Source organism: Temnothorax longispinosus, chromosome 8 (assembly GCF_030848805.1).
Source record: "Temnothorax longispinosus isolate EJ_2023e chromosome 8, Tlon_JGU_v1, whole genome shotgun sequence".
NCBI classification, from domain to species: domain Eukaryota; kingdom Metazoa; phylum Arthropoda; class Insecta; order Hymenoptera; family Formicidae; genus Temnothorax; species Temnothorax longispinosus.
In genome coordinates this window covers 2,673,156-2,696,874 of record NC_092365.1, presented here as the reverse complement: position 1 = coordinate 2,696,874, position 23,719 = coordinate 2,673,156, and the positions used below count along the sequence as shown (strand labels likewise).

Here is a 23,719-nt window from a genome sequence, read left to right as displayed (position 1 = left end):
GTTAAATTCGTAGGGTACAAGTAAACTGACAAATACGTATGTACATTTATTCAGAATTAGTCTAAAATCATAAGAGTATCAATAAACACGTGTTGAAAAATTGTAGGGATAAACAATACGGTTGTTGGCTACTCTACAATGATTGGCTACAGCTTAAAAAATTGAAGATTATAAGGAAATACTATTAAAATGTTTTTAATTACAAAAAATAATAATTATTATATTTTTATGTTTATACCGTTTACCCCTATCATTCTACCGTGGTAGAGTTGTAAACTTTATACTTGGGGTCTCGGAGAACCCAGAGTGTATACCTAGGATTAACTAAACCAATGTTAATTTAACTAAACCAATAGAGTTAATAATAATATTTTGTGTTAAAATAATAAATTTCGACACGCGTGGTAGTTAGAAAAAAAATGTTATCTAACTCAAGAGGTATTGACTTAAATTTCATCCTTTGATATTTAACAGTGTACACGAGATCTATAAGACAAACTGTCTTCAGATTCGAAGATAAGCTGAAGAGATATGTCAATCTGATAGGTTGGAATTACAGAGATATAACTTAGGATTCTGATTCGATTAACACAAATTAGTCTAGCAAGTCGATGAGGCGGCTTAATCACTCTGCCGTGTTACTGGGCGTAATGCGACGCTCAACAAATAAAGCTAGGCGATGATACGGCGCGTATTTTCAGACTAGAAAATCCGAAATTAGCCCAATCGATCTGACATGCCGTAATATTCCGAGGAATAACCGACGGCATCTGCATTTTGTTGCCCCACATTTAGCCGGCGTCACTCTTCGTAGAATGGCCGAAATGGTTCCACATTTCAGAGATCATGCTTGAACATCGATAATCGGAGGATAATCGGCTCCATAAAATTTAAAATTCCCATAAATTCAAGCTCGGGCTTAATCTCTCTCTCTCTTCTGCTTTACATTCACGTGCATCAATCGGGTTATAATAACCGCGATTAATAGGTACTCCAGAGTATCTCAGGGTAATTGAAATAAATCCCGAGCGACGGCGGTTCAAGAGGTCGGAGCTGGCGCAGAGGAAAAAAGGGTCGGACCGAGGGGGGGAGGACGGGGAGGCAGTCCACCTCTTCACGATCCCTCGCGTATCGGCGCGGTATCCTCGCAACCGACGCCGACGTACGTCTCGCGGATAAAGCAAGGCAGACTACTTTCTTGTTCCCGCGCGGCGCGCGTCTCTGCCCCGGCGCGATTCGTTCTTATTGCATTCGGAAACTCGTCGTTCGGCATTCCGCCGCGGTCGGAATTTCTATTTCATAATAACAGCCGTGCACACACGACGATGGGGAGAGGCCAGCTATCAAGAGAGAGAGACCGTCCTCCTCCTCCTCCTTTTTGCTCCTCTTTCTCCTCATCCTCTTCTTCTTCCTCTGCTTTGCGCACCTCTAAGCCCGCTGCCGGTGTATAGACAAGTACCCACTTCAGACTGGTTTCGACTCGACGGGACGGGGACGAGCCCACTCGCCGTGTACATACATATAAGTACGTGTTGTGTGCGGGCCGTACCACCCGGCGTATAAAACCGCGCGCACACCGCGGTGGTCGCCGGCCGTCCCGTCCCGTCCCATCCCCCATTCTGTCCCGTGTCCAGATGTGCGTGCCGACTTTTATCTCTTTGACCCACTATTTTCAGGGCGGCCGTAATTGAGCGGAGTCGCGCGCGCCGACGAGCCGCCGCCGGGATTCATTAGCTTGGATCCACGTCTTAATTTGTCGGCGTCGGACGGACCTGCGTCGCTTGGATTTCGCGAATCTGGCACGAGCCGATGATCGCCCGAGATGATTGACACGGGCGAGTGAGCGATCGTCTTACATCGCGAACGAACCGCGAAGGACTCGACGAAAGAATAATTTAATCGAGATTCGAGTGTATTGATCCCGAAGCTGCGGAAATTGGAGATTAATTTATTGCTAATTATCACCGCGCGTTGCGTCACGCGATTAATTTGCCTCTGCGATTATTATTAATCTTATTATAAATTTAGATGATATAACGAGGAATCACTCTGTGCTAAATACAAGAATACTATATATTAACATTTACGGAAAACGAAATCTCCCTGTTTTTTAATAACAGTTTCTAACAGTTTCTTAAAACATCTGCGCTACGATGACATCTCGAAGCTGGGTCCCTAGGGTAAGTGACTTACAAATCGCGTATAAATAAAAAAAGAAATAATATACGTGGACCAAGCCGTGGTCAGTTTGGTTTTGGGGTCGACAACCTCCGGCAAGCATTCTAAATGTTACACATCCTCGCGTATATCGACCACCTCGATTGCGAGAGACGTCGTCGTCGGAACCCGACGACGCGGCCGGAGCCTTTCAGCGCGTTATTAAACTACCGCTCTCGGCTCTTCGCAAAGTATTCTAATATGAGTCGGCCAAGTATTTTTCCTCACACTCGGCGGCGCGCGCCGCGAGAGAGAGAAATTAGGCGGACGGCCAATAATAGCGCGTATATTTTCCTATCCTTGAAGAAACACGCTTTTAGATCTCGCTTCCGGCAAGCTTCTCTCTCTCCTCCTGCCGCGAAGGGATCCCCCGTTGTGAGCGCGCGATCGATCGATCGCGTTCCGATCTCGACGGCGAATACGCCGCGCGAACCGCGATCCCCCAAGTTTCCGGCGAAACTTTCGCACCTCTTGGTGAACGACGATGCGACCGACGCGGAAAAATCTCTCGCGGCACACGAGTTCGTCGACACGGGAAAGGTAAATAACGTCGCCGCGGTGCCGCGCGTTTCTCTCTCGCCGCGGCGAGGAGACGTCCCGTTTCAGCGCTCGGCTCGTTTTCCTTCCTCGAGGCGCGACTTTAATTGTCCATCCTTGAACGATCGATCGCCGGCGCGGCGCGGCGTCGCCTCTCGCGCGAGAGTGCCACGCCGACGCGGCGGCGCGGGCGCGATGAAACCGAAACGGCCGCGCCGGGATGACTTTGAATGCGCGCCGTCGCTCATCGCGCTGAGCCGCGGTGACGTATCGACAGGCCGCGGCCGGAAAACTGCATCGTTACACCTTCCTCCCGTCCCACCCCCGTTTTCTGCATTTGTTTTTGTTGGATAATACGCTGCGTGCCGCGAATGTGTGTTGTGCGCGCGCTCGGAGGTTTTTCGCACGCAACCGCGGCGATCTCCTCTCGCGCGCGCGCGCACGGAGACCTAATTCGCGGAAGAAGCGGGAGAACGCGGTGTTCCGAGACTCTAAGATTAATCTAATTCTAAGATCGATCAATCGACGATTACGTATCCACTTGGTTTTACCTGGAAACCGCGAAATCACGTGATTAGAAACGATCCTCGCGCAATAAGGATCTCGTGATCTTATAAGTGATTTACGGTCGCGTTGGAAAAAATCGCTCCCTCTATCTATTGTATATTTTTACATTTAATTTGTTAAATGTTACGTTACGCGGTAATTACTGAAGAAATAAACGACGATATGGGATTATCGAGGTATACATAAGTTCGCGGGAAACAAGAGTACAAATAATCTCGCTTCCGCGAAAAGTGGCACGGCTAGCTGCGCGAATCCGACTTCCAGTTCGAGAGGTGGGAGTTAAAAGGTTGATCTTACCAGCGGCTTGGAATACATGGAGGTCCCGTCGCATTCTTAACTTCTTCTGCCCGTCGCGGTCGTGCGACAGCTGCATTTGTTTCAGGTACTCTCTGTGCGCTCTCTCGTACTCGGCCTGGCTCACGTTCGCCTGGAAGCAAAACGCCATAATGGCTTCCTTAAAGCCTCATCATCGGCTCAGAAACGGTACGCTTACGTAACGTTGCGTGTATAATAGCGGCGGGACAATTACAACGCACATATTACGGCGCGAATAAGGAGTAACTACCGGAAGCGCGTTCTCGCTTCTTGGAACCTTTGATAGAAATTTATAGATGCGTCTACGTTCGACGTTTCTTGCCATTTCAAACGCGAACAAAAAGGCCGACAATGATTTCTTCAGCATCAATGTAACATAATATACAATAATATCCAAATAATAAAAAATTTCAATAAACTTATACGCGCAGCTTATTAAAATTATCAAATATAACTTGTTTTAATTTTCAAACTAAGATAAAACGTATTCGCGCGAAATGTTGATCTTTCAGAACGACATTCAGATTTCTCTCGGTAAAAGGCTCTTCTTTGTCGAGAAAGAGCCTCAAGAGCCAGCCTCTTCGCGGAATTCAAAGATTAAAGGTAAATAATGGGAACCTCGTCGTGGTCCATTGCCAATTGCCACCCAAGATCGAGATTTCAGTTACCCTCCCGAGAGCGCGAAACGCGCTTCACGAGGTCGCCTGAATTCGCCGGGTAAACTTTCGGTCCGTTTAATTGATTCCCGGCTACGTCGAACTCGAGAGCGATAATTACTTCGCGGACGTGACATCGAAATTATCTAATTTTCTGGGGTCACGATGCCGCCGCGCTCCTCGGCCCGGTTAAATAACGACCCTTTTCTCGTCTCTCTCTCTCTCTCTCTCACTCTCTCTCTCCTTTTTGCCGCCGTCCCATCCCTCGCGTTTTTTCTAGCCGTGCGTCTCGTCTTCCCCGATTCTTTCCCCGTTGCTGCCGCGTTCCTTCTCGGTCGGCTTCCTTGAGCCCACTCCCGGGCAGTCCCGGCTACTGTTTCACGATGACGAAACAACCGGCGAAGCGCCCTTTTCCCTCCCCCGCTACCGCGATGAGAAAGACCAGACGACGACGAGCCGGCGCTCGCAAAATTAGCTCGTTGAGGCCGCGACCACTGGCGCGGTTCAGCAGACGGAGGATAATGGACCACTATAGAGGGTGTGAGAACTCAGAACTCTCGTTCGCGCCGGGTTCAGAGCCCCGGATTCTACCGTAGGAAAATTATCTACCTTGTGAAGTGCGGTACTTAAGAGCCGCAATTTATCATTCTGGTAATACGTGCGTATTATTATTACACAATTTTTGCATCGACGACTTCTTCGATATTATCTTTTGCACAAAGATGAATGTGTTAATTTAGGATATTATTATACAAATCTTTAATTTGGCAACTCGAAATTTCTATTTGGAAAAAGTCATCTGTACGCAGAGCCAGATGTATAGCTAGATTGAATTAGTAAAGGCGAGTAAAATATGCTCGGAATAAAAAAAAACATCGAAAAATTAAAGTATATTATATCGAAGTTTTTATGTTCTTTCTTTCTTCTTTATTACTTTATTATTATTTCAGCTTATGCTAAGAAGTAGACTTTGATTTACAAGAATATCCTCATCACACTCATATCTCCCATTTTTATGCATGTTGAATCAGATTCCAGCGCAAAAAAGGCGTTATAAATATTACATGTTGGATTTACCGAATCACTTCCTTGTGCATTAAATTAAATCGCTCTTGGCTACCGTGCGCGATCTAATCATTCTAATCGTCACGTTATCGCGGAATCTCCAGGACGAGACGCACACCTCGGTCGCTGCACCAAGCGCAGAACTGCGTCGTCGTCGTCGCCGGCGGCGGGCAACCGGAAGTGGCGCCGTCGAAGCGAGCAGGGGACGACGATGAATCATCGCGCGCGATCCGCGAAGAGACGCGTCGCGACTCGACGCCTCCGCAGTCCTTTTTTACAGTCACTTAACCGCTTGAGAATCGTTTAACCGCGCACGGCCCGGTTCCGGTCGCAGGGATTGGCGCGCGAAAACAAATTTGTGGACCGCCCCGCGATGATCTCTCGCACGCGGGCGAACGCGCGCGCTGCGCGCGGGAGCCGAGAATTGCGACGCGGAGCGAGCGAGCGAGTGAGTCACGAGAGAATCACGCCTCCTCCTCCTCGACAACCCTAATTTTTTCAATTATTACAAATCGCCGAATTAATTTCCGCGATTGTCGCGAATCCCGACTGTCGCAAACTCGAATTCCCTCGCCGCCCTCGGGGGACGGAAGAAGCCGGGAGCTACATATTTCTAATCGCTATCGATCTCGCGTTATTGTATGCTAATGTCGCGGCCACCGCGGAACACGCGCGTTGAAATATTAATCGCGTTGCCCGGTTGAGGGAAAAAGAGAGAAAAGAAATATTTCTATACAATTATACAATATAACGGCGATTTACACGTTTCGCTCGTCACATTAAGTCGTGCCTCTGCCGTTCGTCGTCGGCCGAGACACACGTGACACACATAAATCCGTTACGGCCCGACCGTCAACGTCGATATTCCGCTGCCGCGAACTTTATGCTAATATTAACGCCCACGCGGAATTTCCGTCACTGCCGCGACGATTAGAGAGATCGGTATAACGAGTGATATAACGTTTCTTATCGCGGTAAAGTTCGAAATCATACGCGGCTCGAAGTCGGGGGACGTCGTGAGAACGTGGGAGTTGCGCGATCTGTCTCGTTATAAATAATGATAATAAATAAGGCATTCCGCGTTACGAGCGTAGAAAGCGCATTCTTGCCGACTGGTTGTATTTTAGACGAGAAATGTCCCGCTCGGACTGGAGTTTTATACTCCGCGAATCACGATAAATCCTCGGGGAATAATCCAATCTTTTTTAATGTTCGATATCAAGTACGCATAAGAATTTTTCCCCTTCGATCGTTCGTAACTATTAGCGCCTCGAAATTATTTCAATCAAGAAGAAGCTGGTCTATGAATTACGCGACGATTACGTGAACGTGCAGAAATTACATTTATCCGCTATACGAGTTGCAATTTGCTGTATTATATCGCAAATGCCCGCGAGTTAACGTTAATAGGTATGCGATAGCGTTAATAGACTCTTGCTGGCCCTCCGACGTTGTGCAACGTTATCAATGCCATTTCTCACGTTTATGCAAACGTACATACATGTCCGCAACGTGACGCGAGGGACGATCTTTCAAGAGGCGCGCGTATCTCCCGAGGAGAGAAATTTTTATGTGCACTCTCGAGAACGACTTCTTGTATTTAACGGGGACGGTCAATTGATCGTTTCGAACACGTGTGTGTGTTTATCCGGGAATTGTGCGGAGCCTTGAGAGGAGAATCCTCGAAGATACGCGCGATTCCCTATTCGAAATGCAGGCATTGTGCATCGCGCGCGGTTCTTCCTCCTACGCGTCCCGAAGAGACGAATTTTGACATTCGGATTTATTTATTTTGCATGTGCGTGCACATTCGCAAAATGAATGCATCTCGCGCGAGGCGTCTCTGGCTGGCGCGCCGCGCCGTCCTTCGTCTGCTCGAACACAGGAGCCAGAGGAGCGCAGGTCTCAATTTTGTGCAACAAGTATGTCCCGGATGTCTTCAATTGCCGGGGCCTTCCGATTGCCGTATACGGCCAATGACAGATATCCGGATGCCCGGATAATGAACGTTTCAGCGGCGCGCCGAACGCCTCGGATGCAACGGATAATCGTAATGAGAGAGATACGGCCGCGCCGCGCCGGTGATGCGTGTGTGTCTCGCGTTAGCCAGTAAAACCATTATAGGCTATTTATACTGTTAATGAGGATGATCGTAAAGCGCGGCCGGAACCTCGCACTTCTGGCCGGTGAAAAAGAATGCCGCGATTTCGATGAGCTTAGGGCAGTCGAACCTAATTCGTCCGATAATAATTCAAGTATCTGTATAGCTTCATAAAAAGGATAAACAATAAAATTTTGGACTATGTAAAAAAATTAATTTGTACCTTGTAAAAAGGTAAATTTTTCTTCTTTCGTAAGCACACCTAATTCGTCCGATAATAATTCAAGTATCTGTATAGCTTCATAAAAAGGATAAACAATAAAATTTTGGACTATGTAAAAAAATTAATTTGTATCTTGTAAAAAGGTAAATTATTCTTCTTTCGTAAGCACACCGGAAAAAAGAACTGCCAAAAAAATCAAAACTTAATATATATTCAAATTAACTTAACGTTTTTATTGTTTCGTGTATACCTAACTTGATTGAATTACACATATAAAATGACTTCATTCAAGCAAGTTTTCTTCGTTTAACGCAATGTTTACTTCAAGATTTCCACGTTGAAACTAAAGATATTATACACCTACTTTCAAATCAAGATTATGCTTTTTCTTGCGCAGAATCCAGGTCAGAAAGAATTCGAGGCGCGTCGCGGAGATTTATTTATCGCGATTAATAACGATCACACAATAACAGTTATTACGATCGTAATAACGGTAATAAACGAGGGTCCTTCTCCGCTCTGTCCGCGTTCTTAATTATTCTTTATCTCATCTCGGTATCGGCGTTATTTAATCACTCGTCGTCGCGAGTCCTTCCACCGACGTCATGAAAAACTGCGTGAGAAATTTTCACGCGGCCTCACGCGTTTACGCTTTATACGAGAACCGAGTCGGCGTGGCGTAATGCCGCGCGTCAATTTCCTCTCTTTTTTTTCCCCTCTCCTCCTGTCTTGTACGCCCGCGTGTCGGAGAATGTACGAGGTATATGACGTTTTGAGAATAAAACATCACGAAGGTAAAATGCAGCGCGCCGTGCCGTGCGATCGGCCGTGAAGGGATTAACGCGTCGCGCATTCCCGGGCTTCTATAACGCGTAGCTAGTTCGTCGTCGTCGAAAGCTTTCTCTTAAAATTTAACCTAATCATAAATCTCGTTAGCTTCGATTCTCTCTCTCTCTCTCTCTCTCTCAAACTGTGCGATCGCCGCGTTTATTGTCGCCCTTTATCGCCGACCCGCCTTTTGAATCATTTCCTCGGCATCGAGTTTTCGAGCTCGAGAGTCGAACGAGAAGGTGTCGAGCTGACAAGCGCATTACGGTTTATTGTACCGTATCGAAATAACGTACATTTTGTTAGAGAGTCATTAAACCGAAAAATGTGGGATCTCCGCGAGACGTCTTTACAATGCGACGATCGGTGACAACACGTTTGCCATGTTTATTCTTTCAGATTATAAATATTTAATTATGCAAAGTAGCGCAGTATTTACCTTCCTAAGCTAATAAATACTTCTTTCGAGGTTTACATTTTTTTTTAAATATAAGTTCCAGTCGAATAGTATTTCTCTGCTATAAATAAAATTTTGATCGACTAATTATATTATGCACATAAATTATATTATATGAATTTATAAATAATATAATAAAATATATTATCCTAATTGAAAGAAATATCTGTTAACAAAGGGGATGGTTTAATAATTCGACCCAACTGGTTAGGTCGAATTAAACCATCTCCTTTGTTAATTATTACTGTCGAAAAAAAGAGTACCACAAATATCTGTTAATTCGACGGCGGCTCGAGTCGGTTAATAGATTCGTTCATCGCGGGGTTATCGAAAGAGAGAGAGAGTGAGAGAGAAAGAGATATCAATAAAGATCGTGCCACAAGGTTTTCTCGCGGTGCACTAAGCCGAGCTGTAAATAACGGTTTAGGATCGTTAAGTTCTTCTCCAAACACCTTCTCCGTTCGTCCGTAAAGCGTGGAAATTTATTCGTCGGGGTCCTGTTTATTGGGACGGACTAAATCTCTCGATTCGTTCACACAGATTTTCTGGTTCTACACCAGAATCCTTGAGAGCACCGATCGATTATTCCTCGCGCGATCCCTATCGCTCGATGCTCGATAAAAGACAGATTTATTTGCGCCTCCCGCGACAATTATCTCGCATACGAATCACGCAATTACACGCTACGCACGCAATTACGTAAATATCGTTTAGCGTATATAGTCCTGCTGCGCGCGAAATCGCCCGAATAATAACCGGCACGGCTCCGCCCGGCGGATTTCGCAACTTTCTCGATGACTCGCGATATCCTGGGCCCCGTGCTTTACCGAGCACGACGACGACGACGACGGGATCGAGAAAAGCGTATCCACAGTTAATTTAGAACGGTCCATGGTTAATTTAGAAATCTATAAGGCGCGGCAATTGCCCAAGTGCTCCCGATAAATCCGACGGAGCTGTCATCGAATTATCGCCCGCAGAAATCCCATAAATATCCCGATACTCGCCTCACAAACATGCCAGGCTTTATCTTTCGGAAATTTATGCGTTCCGCGGCCGAACGTGAGCCGCGTGAGAGATTCGAACGGGACGATCGCACGTCGACGTCGTATCAACGCGGCAATAATAACACAACGTTGCGTTACAACATAACATTGCGTTATTGAATTTCTTTTTCTTTTTTTTTTTTCGAGAACCAAAACTCATCGGACAAACAAGGCCCGCGTCAAATTGCGCGAGAGAAGATTATTTTTAAAAATTATTATTAAATTGATTTACATTTATTTCATTAACGTACTCGTTTCTCTCGATCTTCGTCGTTATCGGGCGTGTTTCCCGCGCCACTTCATTAACGCAAAATTTATTACCTTAACGCGCGGCTCTTATTATCGAATGTGTAATCGTCTTGCGTATACGATATCGCCGGTTTGGTATTACCCGGACGCACTTGACGTCCGTCCGACGCACCGAGCGACGTGCTAAAATTAAACGCATTTTTTCCTTCAACAACATTGCGCGCCTGACGTTCGTAAATTCCAAACAAAGTACGCACCAAGATCACGGGGGACGTATGTCTTAATGAGGTACGTTACACAACGTGCGGAGTGAGTCCGAGGCGCGCGGCACCGAGGAGGATCATGATAAATTACGACGCGACGCGACGGACGCTTGGTAACTGGAAACAATTAACGGCCTAACGCGATTGACCGGTTTACTTGTCCGGCCGCGCCGCGCCGCGCCGCGCCGGATGGAAGAGGAGGCGAGGCGAAATCGCGGGACAATCTGTACCAGAGATACGATTATGCGGGTTCCCACGATTCAATCTCTCGACGGTTAACTGATTTGCCGCGCGCGCGGCTCTCTGCACTCTCTCGCCTTAATCACGGAACTGCGTCAAGGTTCCCCCCCGGACCGGATTTTACATCGTACAGCTTCGCGGCTCCGGCCGGGCCGGCGACACCGCCTGCTTCGGCGGCGGAGAATAATAAACATCGCATAAACTGTCGACGGTCTTTTAATCCGTGAATTTAAACGGTGGCGTTCGCCCCCGAGCGAGGAAATCAACGATGAGGCGCTCGCTCGCGCGTATTTCGACAGATAACAATGATATACGAGGCAAAATATTTTCTTAGGATGCCACCAAGTACCTCGTTACCCGCGCCTCTAAAGTGAAGTTTTCTATTTGTATATCTTATGCCTCTCTATTATCCGCATTATCTCGCCGTTTGATCCTCGCTTGACCGAAGTAATCCGTCATAGTCTCTATATCCGCGCGCGTGACTTTTCCTATTTCCTACTTTAACACTTAACAACCGAATTGACGTACTCAGCGTTCGTCATCAATTTTATTTTTATTCGATGTTCTTCTACCTTCTGATAGCGAGTTGCATTTAGTCATAAATAGATGTAAGGTGTGGATGGATGAGTGAGGATAAAAAAAATGTTAACCAATCCCGCTGAAATTGCACGCTGAAATAATAAATTCTATTCTATAGTCTAGTCTTCTTCCTTCTTTCACTGTATGTTTCGACCACAATTAGCACAATAATAATATACTGTATGCGCGCCATGTGACGTTGCGTAATCTGCCTTGTAAATATCTGTAACTCGGTTTAGTTTTAGTTTTTTTCATATTGCAATTTTCTATTTTTATTTCATATGTTTATTTTCCAGCTTGAACGTTATCTATAGTTATTTTTACCTTTATTGATTATGACATAATCCCTTTTATATTATTTTGTATCGGCTGAAGAAGGACTCATTGTCAGCGCAGTTCGAAATGTTAAATTTGTTTGGTAGATAATAAATCATATTTTTACGTTGCCAATATCCTTGTCTTGAATTGTCCACTTTGCTTTGCAAATACGAATCCGACCTTAGTTCATTAACTTTTGTAAATAATACAGGGTGTCTGAATTTTGAGGACGAGAATGCGATGACGGAAAATGCGATGACGACAGGATGATCTCGAATGGGCGGGGACCCTCTTTTTAGAGAATGGCCGAGCACGCGGATTACATCCGGCACCCCCTCGTCGCGCCTCGCTCAGATTTCACGAGGCGAATCACGATTGGAATTTCCCACAGCGACATTCGGATCTCACCTGCGGCTAAAAGTCACTCCTCGATCGGTCCAACTCCGCGGCGAAATCTTACTCATCACCCGGGATAACTTTCGAATCAACCGGGATACGCGCGATATACTCCTCTTACATTGTGACGGATCGCGCGAGCGTAAACCGGAATTTTATAATAGGCGATATGAATTTTTCGGAGAAAGCGACGCGGCGATTTTAATAAATTCGACGAGCGGCCGTTATTTACGGCGCGTTATTAATTCGCGGTCGTTATTTATGGTCGAGAAGCGTCGACGAGCGAGAAAAATTTACGTTGGCAACGCGCCGCGCGTAACGTACGATTAACGAACATTCCAAAGAGCGAATGATCGGCGAGAAATATAATTTAGAAATGATGATAATATTGAACGAGTCGCGGAGATGCGCGCGGGTCGCGAGCGCAGAAAGCTTCCTGAAGGCGGAGTGGCGCGGATTACTTTCGCAATCACAAACTCGATGTCTCGAAGATTAGCGGCGAATAAAAGAAAAATAAACGACGTCGCTCGATTTCCCAAAAGGACTTAAATTTGCATACTCAGATTTATACACGAGGTCCGCGAAACATTTCCATATTAATCGGGGGCGGTGAAAAATTGTGAAGGCGCGACGTTAACAAAGTTCGGAGTCGCCTGAATTGAATGGGACTAAATTTGGAGTAGCTATATACGACGCGCGCGTCGCGGAGCGATCATAAATCTTGGCCATTCATCAATCCCTCGAGAAGAAACACGTGTATTAAACTCTCAACAGTACAGAGGCGGGTTTACAATCAATAATCGATCGGCGGGGAAAGAATTAATCACGCGCCGCGCGCGCGAGAGAGCATCGAGAGCCGTATAGGTATGCAAATCGCCGGAGATCGAATTTGAGGTCAGAGACGACAAACCGCCGCGAGCGGCGAGATTAAAGCCACCGCCGGTGGGTTCATTCGCTGAAATTCGCTCGAAACTAATCGACGCTCGTATGACATCACCGTTCGCGAATGATGCCTCCATCATATTTCTTCTTTTTTTTTTACGAGCGAAATCATCGGATTTTTGAGTCATTGGAGGCTCGTCATCGCTCGCGCGACGACGTACGCCGCGTGTGCATTTATTTATTATCTCTCTCCGCTTTTAGAAACACGCCGCGGCAGAATTACGTGAACGATCTACATCTTGGGGATTGCGTCACCATGAGAATTGCCCGTCGGAGGCGAGGGAAGAAGTTAAGGCCTGTGCGATTGTGACACCCCGCGCCCGCGCCGCCGCGCGTTGACATACCGATCGCCGAGCGAGATCCGTCAAGTATTTCGCACCTCGAATACCATTGTGTCCCGCGTCAAACTTCGTTTCGGGCCGTATTTGACGAGGTGAAATGGGCGTGCTTTTTCCTTACGCACGTGTCGCACGCGAGCACGCATATACTGACGGCGTGAGAACGCACAACACGCCCGTCCGTTGGGTAACGGGCTCGGTACTCAAAGCGCACAAAGGTTAATCCTTTCGCGGAATCGTATACACGATGTAACTGCCTGATACGCGTCTGCAGGATGCTGAATTGTTGTAATCCTTGATAGGCAATCGCGGCGTATCGTGTAATTCTTGATAATGTCATGTGTGACATTTATGCGCGCGCGCGGAGACTTCCTCGCAACAAGCGTTTCGACGTCTAACGGCGCCGAGAGGTGACGGTCGGTTGCATTAAATCTTTTACTTTGTCATTTGACTTCGCTGAACCTTTTCTGCGTGAGTAAATATACCCCGCAGCATTCCCTCTCACCTCGCATTAATATACATCCCGCGGTGAACTCGTACAACTTTCGTAACAGGCGGTTTGATGAAAAGAGAAATTACATTCAATATTCAAGTATTTGTATATTTGGAGGGGTAGAAATCAGAGTAATGTAAGTTTTTAAAAATATTTTTTTGTGTGCTCAGATGCAATTTATATATTGTAGAGATTGCATCTATACACACGAGAAAATATTTAAAAAAACGACTTACACATACGTGCTGCAATATATATTTTCCCAGACAAAGTTACATATGCTCGACTTAGATATCAGCTCGATAACTGTACGCGCGACACCGCGAAACGCGTGGTGTCTCTCATCAGTGAAGTTCGAGTTCATCTCATCTCGCAATTTCTTGGCGTCGCACGGTGCGGCAGATGGCAACTGCAGGCTGTGCGGTCTCGCCGGCTTTCACGTTTCACAATAGAAAGACGAGAGCGACGTCGCCGCCGTCGTCGTCGTCGTTGTCGTCGCGCGGAACTGGTTGGCCGTGTATTAAATATCACCGAGTGCCGTTGCCACGCACGCACGCACGCACGCGGCCTGCACAGGTATGCACGCGGGAATGCGTGTATACCAAGCCGCGACGGGCGACGCGACGCGCACGTGGACGCTCCGGCCTCCGAGTTCTCGCCGTCGCTTTTATTATCGGCGAGAGCACCGGGAGCACCGGCGCGGCGCGGCATGGCCCGCCAGCGGCACGCACGTGCTCGTGCATGCGTGAGCGAAAGTGGGGCAAGAAGACGGACCACCCACGCGTGTGTCCTAACGCCACACCGGTCCGACGCGAATACGATAGTCGATAGTCCTGACAAGCCGCCCCGGCGCCGCGCCGCCCGCGTCGATTTGTTGACAGACTTTCGTTGTCTCTCGTTGTTTCGGGAACGTTTTACCGCGCGCGCGTTTACTTTTGTGAATGAATCTGGGGCGAAAACCGCTCCGGATTCATTCCCGCGAAATGTTACGTTACTCTCTATGTACCCCGGCATTAAGCTTTTAATGTAACCGTTAGATTCGCGCTTCTGAAAAAGAGCGAATGATAAATTCTTCGATTCAAAGTCCGATGGCCAGATGCTTGAAATTATAAATACATTTATAATCTCGGTAAAAATTGCCTATCACGTTTCCATGTCTTTTAATAATTAATTAATACTTGTAATCGCTGGCATTTGAATAAAAGAAATATCATTTACCGCGGGGAAAACCAACTTTCTTTTTTTCTTCCTTTTTAAGAGAGCTCGAAATACATCGTTTCATAATGCAGCATATTTTTGCGCTTTCTATAAATATCCAAGACGCCTACGCTCGGTGTAGGAAGTCCTACCTGACTATAAATATCACTAACTATATACGTAATGTAATTCTGGTCAACAGCGTCGACTTGAATTGTACGAATTCCGTCCCAATATCGATTGAGAACATTTGACAGCATCGAGATAATTCTATCTAAAGCCGGAGTAACCACGTGGATGCGTGACACCTGTTGCATGTGGACGAGCAGCAAATGTTGCGTCAGTGTGTTATATCTTCAATAATGTATACAAATTGTGGCGCAGAGTTGTAAAGTTATATTTCTCATTATTATCTTTATCTTATTGTTGGCAAATGTCTGAAAAATTTATGTCTAAAAAGAATCAATATCGAGATGTTTAAACCACTACAGTTAAAATAACAAGACATTTCCCCCAATCAGAGATAAATAATATAAAACTGGAAAGAATATGATCATATAAAAAAATAATTTTCAGGAGCTTCCACCGAAAGTAGCAATAATCGGAAACTTTAGCTCATTAAAAAAATTAATCTTCAGAGGGAGGTTTCGTCTTACATCGAAACGGTTCATTAATCGCCTGACGTGGGAGAGATTCGCGTCATCTCGGGACGGAAGAGCGAGAGAATTCGGAGCGGGCGGGACGCGCCGCGCCGCACCGCTCCGCTTTCGCCTTTAATGCGCGCGTTCGGCAGCGCGCGCACGAAAGGCCGCGTGGAATAAAACGTCCAGGATTGGATAATGACAAGCCGCATCGCGGTGTAATTTCTCAGGAGGCGAGGACTATACTCCGGTCTGTCGACACACTCGACACATGCTACCGCCGCCGCCGCCATGGCCGGGGCCCAAGGAACGTCATTAAGCACGATGACGTACCGGGTCGCCACCGCCGCGACTTTCCCGCCGCGCAATAACACTGTTAATAATCGAAAAAAAAATAAAAGGAAAGAAAGAGGTTTTATCCTTTCGACCCCCTCGCGCCCGAGAAAGTTGCACACTCAATGGATGTAATTAGGGTAATCGCGGCGGTGTGGTTGGATGTTAATTGAAGGCCTTAACGCGAGAGCGGATCGAGCCCCGCCAATTTGTTAAAACGATTGTGTCAGCAACATCGATCTCGGGAAATTTTAATTATCAAAGACATATTTATCGCCCCCCTGAAATCTCCGCCGTCACAACCGACGCGACCATGGCTCGTTCCCACAAATTCCTAGCCTGCATTAGAATCAATCAGACGCATTGAAGTAAACGAGGCTGATTACGGTGTCCGCAACCTCGACTTATTTCGACGATGCTCAATCAACCGCGCCGCTCGCACACTCTCGGGAAAGGGCAGGACACGGCGACGCGCTGATGTCCAGGCTTGAAGAAATTACCGTCTCGGTGCGCGTTCCTGATTTATCATAAGTTATCGCTCGCATCGCGCGCGCGCGCGCGCGAGAGTCACAGTTAGCCATGCACGAAAAGGCGTTAGTTAATTGCGTCGTCTCTCTCGCCGGGCAACCTGCCGGTTTTCCCCTCCCCGAGCGTCTTCCCCGGAATGCGGTCCACGCTGGACCGCGAGCTGGAGAGGCGCCTAGGCGTATTCCTTGACACACTTAATTACGCGATGGGGATCTAACGACGCGACATGGATCCCCGGGCGTCCTTTGTCTCCGCCACCAGCCCGGAGTGTGACGAGCGACTTCTCGCGTCTCCACGGCGTCGTCGTCGGTCTCGTCGTCGGCTTCTTTTTACCTTCGCCGGTCGGTCGACGGTGTGCGACACACGTTGCGCCGGGGTGCATTTGCAGAACAAAAGCCGCTTATGCGTCAACAGCGAGCCCTTCGAGACGGCGTTCGAGCGAAACGACGTGGAAGCGACGCGACGAGACGAGAGAGAGGCCAAGGAAGTCTCGACGGAGGTCGAACTTCTGTTCATCCTTTCTTCCACCTCCTGCTTTTCTCTCCCTCTCTCTGTCTTTCTTTCTCCTCTCATGCAGCTCATTATGCTCCTTTTAGCGAACGCGCGCGCCTTTTCGCCGAGCCGGCGACCGCTTCGGTCGCAATTTCACAGACCCCGAGATGAACGGGACACGCGACGTGTCCCCGCGGTTCAAAGAATGAGACAATGTCTGAAAGTGTATCCTCTCGAATCCCCAGCGTCCCGAATAGATCAATTTCAAAAGCAGAATGACGCAACGTCCCGAAGATACGTTCTCTTAATGGAGGATCATCGTCTCGAGGTGTTTAATCTTTAATCCTGAGACCGCAAGAATGGAGCGAAGCTCCGGAAATATATCTTCTTAAAAGATGCTATTATCCCGAGATATTTAATCTCAAATTCACGAGAGCGTAACAATGTCCTAAAATTACACGTATTATCGAGATGCTGTCATCTCGCAGCGTTCGATCACGGAATCACGAAGGAATGGGGTCAACGATGGACTGGAAATATACATTCGGAAAGTGTCGCTCTGGAGGGCTCTGAGGCACGTATCTAAACGTCTCCCGCGAGTCTAATACACGTGTCTCCGGCCTCTCGTTCAACTCGCGCAATCTTCAACGCAACGTTGTACAGGCATCGCGCGCGACGCTTCTTCTCGAAACTGAACTTTCTCCCGAGGCGCACGGTTAACTCGCGCTCGGGTCTTTTCTTTTATTTTTTCGGGGGCTCCGGAGGGGCCCCGTCCTTAAACGGACGCGGTTTCAATGGGACGTAAATCAACGGCTCGCGAGGTACGGAGGTACGAGCGGGTAACGTGGCAGAACTCGCCGTGCCACGTAATAGAGACGAGATGAGGCCGGTCCGTACGGCGAAGATAAAGATCGCGCGCGCATGTAATCCGCCGCGGCACGACGAACGGCAACGGCGTTATCTGCGACAGGAACTGCATTCGGTCGTAACACTGTTTACCCGGGTCGGCAGGTCGGCACTCGACAAAGGGACACGGCGATTATTAGCCGCGTCTAGGCAAACAGCGCGCATATATGTGCCAGATCGCGAGTTCTCGTGGATATACGCGCCGCGCCGTCCGTCGTCGTGCGAGATTTTCGAAAGCCGGAAGGATCCCCTCTGACGAAATGCTCTTCGCGTGAAGATTAGGCGATTCTCAACGGAGCAAAAACGCGAAAGCCGGAACCGGGAAGAGCGGCTGTCCTTCGCGAGAAGTCGAGAGAGTTTTCCTGAGGCTGCGACTTTTGAAACTTTAAATTTAAACACTCGGTCGAGAGATCTCCCATATACGCCCAATATAATGTAATATATACATATATCAACGAAGTGCGCGAATAATATATGAGGCGGAAAGGAACGAAATAAATTAAAATGTGCCCGCGTGAGAGATGTGTGCGACGCGATATAAAAGGAGCTAGGGAAAAAAGAAATAAGCGAGATCGAGGGATTAAGCGGCCTCCCCACAGGCTTCCCAGGCGCGTTTTCGTTTCGTGCGGAGCGTTTTACGAGACTAATGATCTGGACGACCACGCGACGTGTCACGCGTCTCCCCCTGGAACGGGCATTGTCGTGCTTTTTCATCGCGCTCTCCGGACAGGCTTGCGTTTTCAGCCCCGCGCGGACGCGGGTGCCTCTGTAATACGTGCGGAGAAGCTAATACCTTTTTTCAGCCCGGCCCCGATGGTCAACGAACCTGAGGGCTCTTTCTCTCTCTCTCTCTTTCTCCCCCTTCCCCCTCCCCCTTTCTCCTTCTTGCCGCGAAGGTCCGCGTACTGCTCACGTGTGCTTTCGCGTGCGGACGTTAAGGTACGTTTCCCGTCTGATTTACGGGCGATCTATAAATACCGGTGGTACACCGGCGTATACGCGAATCAATGGGGGTACTCCAACGTACACGCGGGTTTGGCGCTCCGCGGCCGCGAGGACGCCTGGATTTATACCACCTGACTTACCCTTGAAGAGTTTTGGTGCGGGAATACACCGCGTTAATAATTCGCGAAGTCTATTTTCGTATACGGTTTATGACGCTCGTCCGAGACTAACTCCGATCAAGGAAATCTTTAGTCATGCCTGTTGCTCTCTCTCTCTTTCTCTCGCGGGCGTAATTTTAATCTATAGGCGATATCGCGCTCTGTAAGTCCATTCGATCCGGACGATTTAAATATAGCTTACACGCACGTACGACCAGTAGATGTGTCTTAACTTGGTACTTACTAAACAAATTTTGTTTCACAAATAAGGGACGTATGAAGCAAACTCTCGATCCTTTCAAGAACTTGTGAAAAAATCCCCCTCCCCCCCCCCCGTGGATCGTATGAATTTCTGTCGTTTACGAAAGCGATATAAAAAAGAAACACGAAACTCGAGATAAGGTCGCCGCGGTAAAGTTCGACTGTCCTCTGGCTAGAAAGCCGACGTTTTATTCGAGTAATCTCGACAACGCGTCGTCCTCGATCAACGAACTCGAAGGCGCGAATGAGCGCGACGCGTCGTCACCGCGTCCGCATTTGTCTCTTATCGCCTCTGTAATAATTTAGGATTTATCGACTTTTTTTCACCGCCGAGACGCGGATCGTCGATACGCGCAAGGCGAGGCTCCCACTTTTTTTTTTGCAAGATCGATTTTATGTAGCCTGGCAATAGCGTTCGACCAACCGCGCTTTTGAACACTGTTTCTAGATCGTTTCGTTCGAACAAATTTGTTGATTTTTCTTTATCCAAAAATTCTGTCGGACCCCATTTCCTTTCTCGATCTTTAAATGTCTGTTATCAAGATTAAAATTACAAAATATCGTAGAATAATTAAAATTCCTTTGAATCAGCGCTCACTTCGGTGTAAAATAGGATTTCGATATCTACGCGCAGCGCTAAAACTTATTTCGCAAAAGTGTCGTGAGGTTCGTCAGGTTTTTAATTTAAAAAAAATTTATTGCCCGATTTTTATTCGTGAAAAAATTCGAGCTATTGAAATAATCCGCGACTCATAAAAGTGCGAGGAATTTGGAACGCCTTATACATCGGTGATATTTTCGCATCGATTTATGATACTTAAACGCAACGCTATACCTAAACGCAATGCCGCGCGACGTTGTTTTCGCAATAGGTACACTATATATTCTCGTCATTCGTTCTCTCTTCTTATATCATTCACACTGACGGAACTAACGGAAAGTATCGTAATTGCAAATTTTCGGGAGAAATATCTCCGTTTTACTCTTTTCGTTCTTCTCTTCAAAACACGTTCTGTCACAGAAGAAAAAAAACAAGTGTCCAATCAAAACTTATATATTCACATATATACGCAACAATCTATAATCTTCTTGTAAGAACTTCAACTTTTCATTTCAAGTTCTCCTTCTCGGTTCAACTATATAAATGACTTTATTCAAGCAAGTTTTCTTCATTTTACGCGGTATAATCTCATTCATCAAGATTATAGATTGTTGTGTATATACGAGTGTGTATATAAGTGTTGATTTGACACTTCTTTTTTTTCTGTATATCGGAGACTGCCAGTTACGATAACTTTGCAGTCGGCACCGGATGCTGCTCGACAAGGCCTACCTTCGAAGGATCAGGTATCCTCTGGAGCCCGAGGCCTTGTACGATGCTCCTTCTGATGATCTCCAGTTCGTCGTCACCGAGGCCGTTCCTCGCCGGCATCGTCAGCTCCTCTTCTTCGACGCCGCTCTCGAGGACCGACGACGACGGCGGCGCGGCCAGCACCGCGTCGCAGAGCAGGCTCGTCGCGAGTATTCCCAACAGAAGAGCTCGCTGGACGAGGCCGATACTCGGCAATCTCCAGCGCGTGCCGGTCCTGGTTCGCCACGCCACTCCGCCAGGATCGATTTTCGCGGGAAATCGCGACGTGCCTCCTCGGGATACCGTCTCCCTGACGAGAACGCACGGCCGCTTCTCGCGCGAGGATTCGACGATACTAATCTCGATCAGCCCGGCAGGATCGGTCCGAGGGTTCTCCGCGTTGACTCCGCTGTCGATCGGTTCGCCGATCTCGCGGACGACTGTCGACGATCCGCCGTTCACGTTACTCGTGACGTTGCTGGATGAGGTACGTCCGTTGCACGTGGAAAAGTCCGTGGTGCCGATAAGTGGAATCTCGAGAAATCGATCTCGGTCATCCCGTCCTGTCGTAATACTATCCACCGCGCTACGGAATATCTGTTCGGATTCCGCGACCGGAGACCCGTCGCGATCCAACGAGGCGACATCGGGTTGCCGATTCTGTCGCTCGACGAACGACGGGCGCCCGGCGACGAGGTCGGCGCGCGTTACCCGCTCGCGGGCTCGCCTGCGCCGCGCGGGAAACGCGGTCGCGTCGATCGAGACGCAACAAGTGCGGCGGTCGTCGTCGCCGGCGATCCTGACGTTCCAAAGTCCTGCCGGGTGCGTCGGGTCGCGAGCGCAACGATCGTGGCCGATAATATCGGTCCTGGGCGATCCGCTGGGGTCGCGAACCGTCACCCGCGCGGCCTCGCTCCTGCTACCCGCGTGCCACGTATTTCTGCGCGGTCGCGCGATCGCGGGATCCCGACGCCTCCGGCGCGCGACGACGAGATCGGTACGGGCGTCGCCGATCGGGTGCCGCGTCGCGTCAACGATCCCCGTGCGCCTCCGCGCGTATTCCTCTTCCCTCGACGCGCGCCCGCATGTCGACGCGATAAAAGATCGATGATCGCGATCGGCGGCAGCGCTGAATCGCGCCTCCGCACCACCGATTACCGCCGCCGCCGTTGTCGTCGTCGTCGTCGTCGTCGTCGCTCTGTTCTCCTCCTGACTGTCCGTCCTTGCGTTAGTGATACCACTTGGAGGAATTATTGGGAACTTGCCCATAGCCAGGGACCACGATCTCGTGGCCGGTCTCACGCCGGCTGCTCGACCGTCGCCGGATGCGCGAGGTGCCGCTTTAAAGGTTCCGCTGGATGACTCGTGGAGCGAGAAATATTCGTCCCGGACGAATTCTTCGACGAGACAAACAATATTCCCGGATCCGGTTGGTTCCAGCTGATACCAGTTACTTTTCCGCGTTCACGGCGATCTCTCTCCGCGCGTGTCGTCCTCAGGCGCGGACACGTCCGCGAGAGAAATAGAGAGAGAACGCCGGATCTTGTTTCGTTGGCGCGCGATCGAGCAAGGTCTCCCCCGATCGATCTCTCAGGAGCGCGCCGCGAGACGAAGATCGGAGCCGGATGTCCAGCGGGGAAACTTCACGTCGTGCTTCCTCTTCCCGTTGACGAACGGCGACGTCATCGCGCAAGACGTTGTCAAGATCGATTGATCGGACGGAGCAATTAATCCGTGGTGTAATTAATCGCGGGCGCGGGTTTTTCCAATTTTCCGATTTTTGCCGCCGAAGACTTCGCGTGGGAGATCGAAGCCGAGCTAAAACACTTCTTCGAGTCTTTCTCTCTCTCTCTCTCTCTCTCTGGCTACTGATGTCTCTCTTCTTCCTTTCTCTCCCTCGGCCGCAGGAGGAGGGAAGGAGAGCACGAGGAGACCCGTTTCGTACGAGTGCCGCGTGTCGACTGCTCGCCGCTATGATATCGCGTGTGCTTGTATATATCCAGCGAGTCCGCTCCCGCCGCGCGGCGCGCCGCGCGATGCGCGCGCGAGGAAGAGCGAGCGAGAGCGCCCGGGGGAGCGAGCGAGCTGAGCTTAAGCCGAGCCGAGCCGAACCGAGCATTCGAAGGTGTCGTCGAATGGGGTGAATAGAGGAGCCGCGTTTTCCACGTAGAGTATAGAACAGCCGACGCGCGTAGGGCGTCCCGATCTTTCCGATCATTCGCAATCCCGCGATTCCTGGGAGACGTTCAAAGGACATCCGGATGTCACGTCGAAGATAACGACTATGAAGAGATAAATGCACTCGATAAAACGTACTTATAATATAAATATGTATGAATTCATGTAACATTCTCTTTGGAGAAGATGATGATTATCCCTTATCGTTAAAATAGTTAATTACATATAATTTTATACAGAATTTTAAATAAAATGTAATATTTCCATGTAAATTTATGTGTGTACAAAAAGTTACTCCTTTATTAGCAAAATTTTAGGCGGCGCATAAAATTGGAGCTTGTCAAGAAGTACGTTTCTTAAATCGATTCTAGCAACACTTGATTCTCGTATAAAGCGAGTACGAAGGACCGTTAAGAATGTGTGAGATTTGACGATTCGATTCCGGTCGTCGAATCCCATCTTGAGATATCCGGTGGCGAGTCCGTCTCCATTCGCGTCTCGAGTGTCCCTCCGTTTCTTTTTTTTCGTTCCCTCTCGCGATCGCAGAAACTCGTCTCCTCGCGGCGCGGGCCGGGTAAAGGGCCGGCGCTTCTCGGAATTTCGTGCACCGACTGCCCAGCGGTCAAACGTGGTAGCCGACGAGCAAGATCCGAGAGAACGACTCGAGAGCGAGGGAACTCTTCTGCTTTCCTCCGTTTCTTTCTTCTTTCTTGTCGAATCTCCTGTTCTCCCGTCGTCGCGTTGTCTCATCTTCTACGGCCTCTTTGTCCTGGACTATGTATACCTTTCTTCTTCGCCGGATTATCGCCGTTCCCCGAATTCCTTCTTTCACCTCTTTATCTCCGTTGAGACGCTAACTGTCCCGCTTCCACGATAAAAAAAAAGGATCTGCGCCAAAT

General features: G+C 48.5%; 1 protein-coding gene across 1 annotated transcript in view; it reads right to left on the bottom strand.

Annotated features, from left to right (window-relative positions):
• Positions 1–23,080, bottom strand: part of Mav (TGF-beta domain-containing family member maverick) — a 31,492-nt gene extending 8,412 nt beyond the window's left edge. Inside the window, exons 1-2 of the mRNA XM_071785536.1 lie at positions 20,625–23,080; positions 3,619–3,748 (exon numbers count right to left, since the gene is read on the bottom strand). Of these exons, the coding sequence (XP_071641637.1) occupies positions 3,619–3,748; positions 20,625–21,911 (1,417 nt within the window). The 5' untranslated portion in view covers positions 21,912–23,080. The remainder of the gene's footprint in view (positions 1–3,618; positions 3,749–20,624) is intronic.
• Between the last annotated feature and the right edge of the window lie 639 nt (positions 23,081–23,719).